General features: G+C 37.2%; 1 protein-coding gene across 1 annotated transcript in view; it reads right to left on the reverse strand.

Annotated features, from left to right (window-relative positions):
• The window catches only part of LOC136841957 (uncharacterized), a 108,201-nt gene extending 102,566 nt beyond the window's left edge, over positions 1 to 5,635 (reverse strand). The window contains exons 1-7 of the mRNA XM_067109366.1: positions 5,087 to 5,635; positions 4,429 to 4,653; positions 3,296 to 4,045; positions 2,794 to 3,018; positions 2,459 to 2,644; positions 1,730 to 2,266; positions 1,102 to 1,521 (exon numbers count right to left, since the gene is read on the reverse strand). Of these exons, the coding sequence (XP_066965467.1) occupies positions 1,102 to 1,521; positions 1,730 to 2,266; positions 2,459 to 2,644; positions 2,794 to 3,018; positions 3,296 to 4,045; positions 4,429 to 4,653; positions 5,087 to 5,440 (2,697 nt within the window). The 5' untranslated portion in view covers positions 5,441 to 5,635. The remainder of the gene's footprint in view (positions 1 to 1,101; positions 1,522 to 1,729; positions 2,267 to 2,458; positions 2,645 to 2,793; positions 3,019 to 3,295; positions 4,046 to 4,428; positions 4,654 to 5,086) is intronic.
• Between the last annotated feature and the right edge of the window lie 4,230 nt (positions 5,636 to 9,865).

Here is a 9,865-nt window from a genome sequence, read left to right on the forward strand (position 1 = left end):
TCAGAACAGACTTCCTACCCACATTTAAAAGGAAAATAAAATTTCATTACTAGATCGTTATAAGTTTCAAAATTACAAAGATCATTCATGGTTTTGAAGCCAAGTTTATCAAATTATCTTATTTTCTTATTCATGAATGAATAACTTCATCGATCATTATTAGAAACTTTAGTTATTGTCATAGCATCTTTGTTCTGTCTTTATACTCACAGGATATTGTTATATGGAACTTCAAAAATATTTCTGAAAATTGTCATTGTGTCTTTCAATTCACAATGCAGTATGAAGCTCAAAAAACGAAAAATTAAAGTATCATAGCACCTCTCTCTCTCTCTCTTCATTGCAGCGTTCCTTCGGTCCCTAGCTGCAACCCCATTCATTCCTTTTACTGTGCCTCCATTCATATTCTCTTTCTTCCATCTTGCTATCCAACCTCTCAACATTTGTTTCATAGTGCAACTGCGAGGTTTTCCTCCTGTTACACCTTTCAAACCTTTCTTCTCCCAATTTCCGTTTCAGTGCTGAATGACCTCATAGGTCCCAGCGTTTGGCTTCTGGCCTAAATTTTATATTCCATTCTATTCCATTCCTCTCTCTCTCTCTCTCTCTCTCTCTCTCTCTCTCTCTCTCTCTCTCTCTCTCTCTCTCTCTCTCGATATTGTAGTACAAAGCTCCAAATGGTATAAGAAGACATATTTTTTGTTTTCAAAAATTTATTTGTGTCAGGAATGTTAAGTTCGCGTACCGATGATATTCAGTGACATCTTAAGAACGAGGCACCTGCAAAGGCAAATGGCATCACATTAGATAATTTGTCGTTATGTTTGTTTCGACGTCAGAATTATATGTTTTGTTACGATTTCCATTTCAGTCACTCTTTGCTGAAAGAATAGGACATACCTTAATGATTTTGCCTGATGTCTTCCTGATGGTCACCGACGCAGTATAGAGACCTGTCTTCATTTTACGGCATAAGTTACACTAATAGTACATCATTGTATGTTTGTTAACAAAAAATCAGCAAAAATAGGCGTCATACTCTTTCTCACAGGTAACAAGGGAAAAATCTAAGGTACAAAGGTAAGGAAAAGAAAAAGTCTAAAACACATTAGACGTGGAATGTTCGTGATGCGCGCGATAGCTACTGCTGTAGGAGCGACAGCTGTACCCTTCCGATTGTTCCACCGATTCCTTCTCGTTCTTTTCCTCCCAGCTGTGACCCGAGTCACTGTGGTTCTCATTCCTCGAGCTAGCTTCCTTCGACACCTTCTGCACATTACTGGAGTTGGCGGACAATCCCTTCTTTGCGGATGCAACAGTGAGGATGCCGTCAGATGAAATGGCTGAGGTGATGCTGTGGATGTCGACCGAGTCAGGTAGCAAGAATCGATGAGAGAATTTGTGAGAGCTGGATGAAGAGCCCTCTTTGTTCTCGCTTCGACCCTCAATGAGCAGTTCTCTTTCGCCAATGACAGACACCATGATGTCTCCGTCAACGAAATCTTTGGCATCTATGACAACCTGTGAAAGAAGGTGAAGACCTTTAGGTGCCGAATGGAATAAAATACCTCACAGTATATCAACAAGCAGTCGACTGAAACTGCAGATTTTACAACATAATAATGACTCTTAATTACCAAGAGAATAATGAAGGAAAATGTGAATTCACTTTTGTAAAAGAGAAGCAATTTTAGAAAATTAAAATAGTGTTATGGAGCCCCATCATTACCTTATGGCTGTGTTCATCCTCATGGATGTTAAGAGCCTGGTTTTCTTGTGAGAGGTTACGATGTCGGAGGCTCCTGTAAGCGGTGAGGTCATCAGACTGACTGTTCTCGTGGAACCTCTGCAGTACATTCTTGACAGCTTTCTGGAAGTTCTGGCGGGAGTCCTCAAAGAAAGTATCACTGAAAAAGTTGCCTTTCCTTGTAATAGGCAGCAATCGGCCTACTGAAGAAAGGCTTTGTCCACCACTGCAAGAAGCGTCCTGGTGAGCTTTGGCTACATCTACGGTTTCCTGACTTCTGACAGTGCCAGTTGATGATGCAGTCTCTTGGAAGGAACTTTCTGAAGAGCTTTCATCCCTGGCAGATGTCTCACTCATGACACAGCTCTCCTTTGAGAAAGCTGATGAGTCTTTTGTTGTAAAGTTTTCCTGAGAACTCGCAGAATCACCTTGGACTCTCCTGAGAGTGTCTTCGGAGTTAGCATCATTTGCTTTTCCTTCTACATGTACTTGAATGATGTGTTCCTTTGCCCTGTTATTCTGCAGAAAAGATGTTAACCTTGTTGGTGACGATGGATTTTAACACAACTGTTATAAGACATGATAATCATAATTATAGTTTTCATACTTGTTCACATATATGCATTAGTCATATAGCAGTATTACTAATATCTACCAGTTTAAACGCTGAATCTAAAGGTTATTAGAACTAAGACGTCATCAGTTAGATACCTGACATGCTGAAGAGACCTCATGAATTTTCTGTGATGATGATGATGATTCTTGGACAGTCTTTGAAGAAGTTGCCTGATGAAGTTGGTTCTCTGAAACAGCGTCTTGATTACAATATGAAGAAGCCTCTTCTGTTTTCTCTGATCTGACTGGAGAAGTTATGTCCCGGATCTGAATGGTAGGTGCCTGAAATGGTGAAGCGTATGAATTTTGCATATCACAAAGAGACTGTTGATAAAAGAAACTACCAAATAGGATCAGATTGAAGGTAAAATTACAGTTCCAGTGAAGTCTGAGTACTTAATCATGCATGCATTTCATTTATGTTATGATACCTTCTTGGGTGCTGTGATTGTCAGGACGCCATCTGATGACATCATGGATGTTACTGATTCGAGGACTATGTCTCTGGGGACAACAAATCGTCTGTAGAAACGCTTGACTGATTTAGAACCACCTTCCTGCTTCTCTATGTGTCCTTCAACCACCAATTCCCTCTCACTGATGGCTTTAACGTTGACCTCTCCTCCATTCATGAAGTCGTGAACATCCAAAACAAACTGAAAAGGAGATGAACTTTTCTGACTTTGACCTTAAACCTAGAGAGCTAAATGGTGTTACCTTTCAAATAATGTAAAATTTTAAAGATAAACATGAGAAGAAAAATAAAAATTTAACTTACAAATTAAAGAAAATAATTTTCCATCAGTTAGGACACTTCTAGTTGAATCGCTGGACTGGTTACTCAAAATGCTAATTACTCAGAAAATCAGGATGTCATTTTATGTAACTTATTGTTGAAGATATTTCAGTTGATAGATGATTAATCAAAATTACCTTGTGAGTGGTTTCATCTTCACTAACTTTGATCGCTTGGTTTTCTTCTCTCAGGTCTCGAGTTCGGAGGCTCCTGTAGCTAGACAGGTCATCCATAACAGAGGACCGTTCATTCCATTTAGTCAAGACCTCCCGCACTGCACTTTCAAAGTCATTCCGAGCGTCTTCAAAAACTGAGTCATTAAAGAAGAGCCCTCTCCTTGTTACCGGAAGATGGCGAAAGTTCAGAGAGATGGGAACATGGCGAGAGGTGCCGTCCATCTCCTTGAGGTTTTCTTTGAAATTTTTGGACTCTAAGGCACATTTCTCATTATTGTTAGCAGCAGTCTTCACTTCTGACTGGTTAGAGAAGGCAGATTTCTCCTGTTTCAGTGATGATGAATTCATCTGAGAATTTGTAGAACTTGACATATTCTTCTCTGAGACCGCATTAGATTCAAGGACCTTCTGGGACTCCACTGAAACCGATGAGCTGGTTTTATTATTCACTGATGAATTAATGCTAACAGGAATCTTGGTTGAGGCTTCTTTAGCATTCCCTTCACAGAGTTTCTTTTCTGACTGCAGTTTCTTGTAACAGTTCTCGCAATATTTCGCACCCACGTCGGTTTCTGCGTCCCTTTTGCTGGTTGAAGTAGATTGAGAGTTCTGTGTTGCACTGGAGGATGTGTTTGCAGTTCTAGAAACACTGTTTGATGATTCTAACTTCTGTTCTACCTTCTTTGCGCTCTCTTGGCTCACTGAAGAGGCCTGAAATATCAATCAACTCTCTTAAGAAATGTAAATATCAGATACCTTTTGAAGGTTTTAAGTGGTGGACATTTGCTAAATTAAGGAAAAGCAGTCATTTTCTTTATTTTAGTTTTATGATGTTTTTCATCTCTGAACTATGCTTATGCATTTATTGATTTGCAGTTTGATTTAGTCATTTTTCATCTACATTGTCTATACTGTATTTTATTGCTCTCTTTTCTCTTAATAGGCATCCTATCCTGTGTAAGATTACTTAGCAAGTTGCTGGACATTTTGAATAATAATAATAATAATAATAGTAATAATAATAATAATAATAATAATAATAATAATAATAATAATAATAATAATAATAATAATAATAATAATAATCAAATTACCTTTTTGGGAACTGTAATGGTCAGAATACCGTCGGAGGACATCACTGAAGAAATACCATCGACATCAGAGTCTTCTGCTAAGGGGAAACGTCGACTGAACCTTTTCATAGAGGCACTGTGCGCTGCATCCTTTCCTTCGATAACACCTTCCACATGAACCTCTTTCTCTGCAATAACCTTGACTTTGATTTCGCCTTCTGAGAATTCGTGGACATCCAGTACTATCTGCAAGATGAATCGTTAGGTTTTGGTTAGTTCGAAAGTTTTAAATATTAGGAAGGAAGTCAAAAACAAAGACATTGATTTTAGAATTCAAGTAGCAACGTGGTAACTCAATAAAACAGGAGATTCTAGCTAGTTTTAGTAACTTTCTGATCAGCAGCACTATTTACCACATGATTTATTCTTCCACACAGATTATTTTTCATCAAGAAGCATCACATGATCATTTTTGCATTTTGCGGCCAGTCATAACACCGAATAACTAATACTGGTAGAAAAGCTGAAGCAGCAGTTGTTTGTGGTCTATGGCAATATTTGATAACCTTGCAAGACTTTAGTTTTGCCACTAATATGGCAGTAAGGTGCAAGGTCTGGCAGGAAGATGGCGGAAAATGTATGGTTGTGACACCATGTACGAGACGGCGGTGACACCTACCTTATAGCTGCTGGAATCTGAGGAAACTGTGACCGCCTGATTTTCCTCTTTCATGTTGTGAGACCTCAGCTGTCTGTATCTGTTCAGGTTACTGAGAATGTTGCTGCTATCATGCCAGGAGTCCGTCAGCATGCTGGTGTCCTCCCATCTGCCTAGAATATCCCGCACTGCCCCGTCAAAGAGAGATCTGGCGTTCTCAAAGAAGGAATCCTGGAAGAAGTGTCCTCTCCGAGTGATGGGCAAGAACCATTCCCTATCGTCGCTCAGGGAATGTCTGCACATGCAAGAAAATGGCTTCACGGTCGAGGTGGATGAATATGTAGAATAAGAGCTGTGTTCGTTGATTGGAGCCATTCCTGACGTTGCTTTTTAACTGCTGGTCTGAATAAAAATGGTAGAAATGTATATCGCTTCACAGTAGAGTTCACTTCTTATTGCTGAGGTTCAATGTCGATGTCGCCTTTTAATGCCGGAGTGAAGTAAAAATGTTTTAGAAGTAATTCGGAGAGAAGCTAAAGTGTCTTGAAAGATTGACTTCTTGTTACTGATGGTGCAAGGCAACTCCCGTGTCTTTTATACCCTGGGCATTCAAAACCCCTCCTCTCTTTAGTTCGCTGCGAGAGTGAAGCGTCATTGGTCTATTTCCAACCAACCGCCCACTCCCCTTAGCCAAGAGAAGACTCTCGGGAAATTTTTAGATATACATTCATTGAGAAGACTCTTTTCATGATGCAAACATTTCCCCTCGCCCCAGGGATGTTTTCCCGATGACGTAGGAACCTTTCATAGCCTGTTCTTACACACTAGAAAATAATTAAGAATTATCAGATTATTTTGTACCTGGCTCATTCATGTTGCACAAAAATAATCATATGGTTAAATTTGATATTAATACTAACATGCAAAGGATTCTGTTGATTTCGCTTTGCAAATAATTTATTTTTAATTATAAGAGAGGCAAAACTTCTGGTCTTAGATTGGTTATTCATGTAAATATTAACGTCTCTTGACTTGTGAATCAGTTACCGGATTATAAGGCACCTGTGGAGGGTTGCAACAATGTGGAAAAATGGTATGGCCTAGCAATCTCATCCCGGAAAACTTGCTGAAAACCGAAAATAACACTCCGGATTCGGTGGCATAAGAGGAAAGAGCGGAGGGCGAATGAAAAATTTACATCTTTATTTTAAATATAAAGAGTGTGCAATTTCTTTTATATATATATATATATATATATATATATATATATATATATATATATATATATAGAATATATATATATAATATATATATATATATATACATATATATATATACATATATATATATATATATATATATATATATATATATATATATAAAATGTGTGTATATAATTATGTGCTCGCGCTCATGTGTACACCAGGAAGATCGATATATAGGTTGGCAGATGCGTAGATACGAGAGAACGTTTAAATGTTGACATACTGACGATCAGATCCTTTCACTTCAATCAACTAGAGTTTGTTACGCCTCTAGTGAAATGATTAATTCAGTCAGAATAATTTCAGTTGAGTCATGATGTATGTGTTTGTCAGGTGGCAAAGGTTACAAGGCTACTACTTTCACGTCATCGGCCCTTGAACATATATATATATATATATATATATATATATATATATATATATATATATATATATATACATATATATATATATATATATATATATATATATATATATATATATATATATATATAACTCAGAAGATAAACTCTCCTATTCATATGAGACAAGCCTAAAAATATATATATTGCCTTGAAATTAAAGCTTCCGAAGGATACGGTGTTCATTTGAAAGAAGTTAAAGAAGACTTGAAATACAGAAAGGCGAGATCAGTTATTAGAGATATAAACAACATAAATCAGTAAATTAGTAAATAAATAAACAGATAAAAATACAGATAAATTAGTGAAACACAAAGTGAATTATATATATTAAATATATATTCTATATACATATATATACATAGAATATATAATAATTCACCTTGTGTTTTACTAATTCATCTATATTTTTATCTGTTTATTCATTTACTAATTTATTGATTTATGCTTTTTATATCTTTAATAACTGATCTCTCCTTTCTGTATTTCAAGTCTTCTTTAACTTCTTTCAAATGAACACCATTTCCTTCGGAAGCTTTAATTTCAAGGCAATGGCCTTTTTAGGCTTGTTCCACATGAATAGGAGTTTATCTTCTGAGTTATATATATATATATATATATATATATATATATATATATATATATATATATATATATATATATATATATATATATATATACAGTATATATGTGTGTGTGTATGTTTGACCTGCCTCTGCACTTGAAGTAGTGCGATTTAGATTTAGTTGAAGGCTTTCTTCACTTTGACTAGAAGTTATTATTGGCAGTGATCCCCAAACAGATCCCATTTTCAATCGAGCACTATTTTTAGCTTTAATTTTCCAGTCCTCCACGTGCTTAGTTACATATAGGCTACCATTATAGCAAGAAATACCCAAAGATGCAGAAAATATTTTTTTTCGGTATTCAAAATATTAAAAACATAAAAAAATAGAACTTCCAAATGTATGGAGCAATAATGTTATTCCTAAAATTTGAAAACCTTTTTGCATCACTCCAACTACATGTTATTTTTTATTACAGTGTACAACGCCAGAGAATGTGAAATGTGAAGAATTTTTTGTTATAGCGCGTGAGTGGTACACCTGCCTTAGAAGTCACGGACCTTTTTGGATTCGTTGCTAACGCTCTAACAACCCCTCTTCTGTTTTTAGGTCCGGCCATCATCGCTCCAACTAAACAGGAACACGTGCCAACGATAATAATTATGAATCTTCCTCCACCGATGGGTGCGTTGTCTGCGGGTTGCTCTTGGTGCCGACCCTGCTCTCCTCTCGAAGATGATATTCAGCATATGATCTTTCACCTGTTTACCTTTACTAAATAATAAGTTGTCTGGCGTCACAATTACCAGGGTCACTGACACCGGAGCAGGAGGTCGTTCAAGCACTCCCACCGGAGGTGGCCCAGACATTCATCAGGGGAAAAAATTCCAGATCACTTGCTCACGCCAGTGATTTCTGGGACCCTTGTTTTTACCCTTTGTTCCTCGCATCAGATCCCGGAGGATCTGTGAGTTCAGTGATGGGTTTTACGTTTATCTGAGAATTTGATAAAATTTACAACGTTGATGGGAAGTCTATGGCCACATACATCTACAGTGGGTTAAGTGCTGCTGTCAAAACTCAGTCTTAGAATGGCAAAAGGTTTAGATTCTGGTAACAACTCAAAAAGAATGACTCTTGAGATTATATTCCTTTTCTTATCTTTTCCCTTAATGTCGAATTATCATTATCTAAATGAATTTATGATTATACTGTACTGAAAGTTTGAAAGCCCTTGAAGCGTCCGTTATCAATCTGAAAATTACCATATCGTTCATGGGAGCTGAATTGACTCTCGAAAGCTCTCGTAAAACTTTTCAATTATTTCGGCAATTCAACACGAACATTATTACTCTGCCAAAATGTATGCCATCAGAAGATAATTCTCACGCCTGATTTTCATCAATACTTCTCCTTGACACACTTGATTGACCTTGTCCCCAATCGACTTTTCCAGAAAAACCTCGACTGGCCGCCGTCGCTTGCCCGCCGTGACGTCATTAAGCTTTTTTTCCGAGGTACCTAGCAGAGTGCCAACATCCTAGACTCTTCGGGAATCTGCACTGTGCCGTAGTACTATGCAAGCTAAATATAATTCAAGAGTAATGTTTTGAACTGACCATTCATGGCATTCATTAATGAGTAAAATTGTGGTTATAATGTTCTCGTTTTATTGGTGTTGGTAGTGTGGAACTTGGTGAATATTAAATAATTCCCGTATATGAAAAAGAAAGACGATACCGAAAAAGAGCATAAGAATAAACTGAATATATAGAACAACAGCTATAAAGAATACAAAATTATATGCTACGGTAAAGAAATAAGTAATAGAAAGGGAAGTGTGTTAAGTCTATCCTCAAATTAAAAGGCAGGCTGACTGACGGAAAACGTACTAAATGGCGCCAAAACAATAACTGGCAAATTGCAGTGAAAAAGCTTGTTGTCAACAAAGTCCTTGGATTATATCTAAGCTGTACTGATTCGTCAGCATCTCAACAGAATGGACCGAAAAAGATAACGGCTGGATTTTCTTCCTGCTTTTGAAACGATATATCGAACCTGAGGTTTCCATTCTTCAGATTCCACGGGCATTCGATCCTTTCTGTTGTGACTCCAGCTTCTGGTACTAAATCAGTGAAGCAAGCCACATGAAAATGAAATCGTTTTGCCTTTGGTGAATTTCCGGCAATTTTCAGGACTCCATGATCCGCAGTCCTGGATCATGAAATTCGTAATTTTTTTTTTTTGTGGCTCATGACTACATAATCCGAAATCTCAGATCCCAGATTCGCTTTTGCATGGATCTGCATTCTATAGTTCGGATCCCCATATTCAGTCAAAGAGCCTTTTTTTGTAGCTCTGGTTTTTTTTGTGATTCTGATCCCAAAAATCGGCCTAAAATCTTTTATATTGTAGAGCCCTTAATTTCATAGCCAAGGTCTCAAATTCAGATTGTAAGATTTTTTACGCGAATCTCTACTTCGGAATCCGGATCTGATATGATGTGGATCTATTTATTAACCATTTATTACTGAATTTCTTTCTCTGTGCTTATACTCTCTCTCCCTC

This window comes from Macrobrachium rosenbergii, chromosome 9 (genome assembly GCF_040412425.1).
Source record: "Macrobrachium rosenbergii isolate ZJJX-2024 chromosome 9, ASM4041242v1, whole genome shotgun sequence".
Classification (NCBI taxonomy): domain Eukaryota; kingdom Metazoa; phylum Arthropoda; class Malacostraca; order Decapoda; family Palaemonidae; genus Macrobrachium; species Macrobrachium rosenbergii.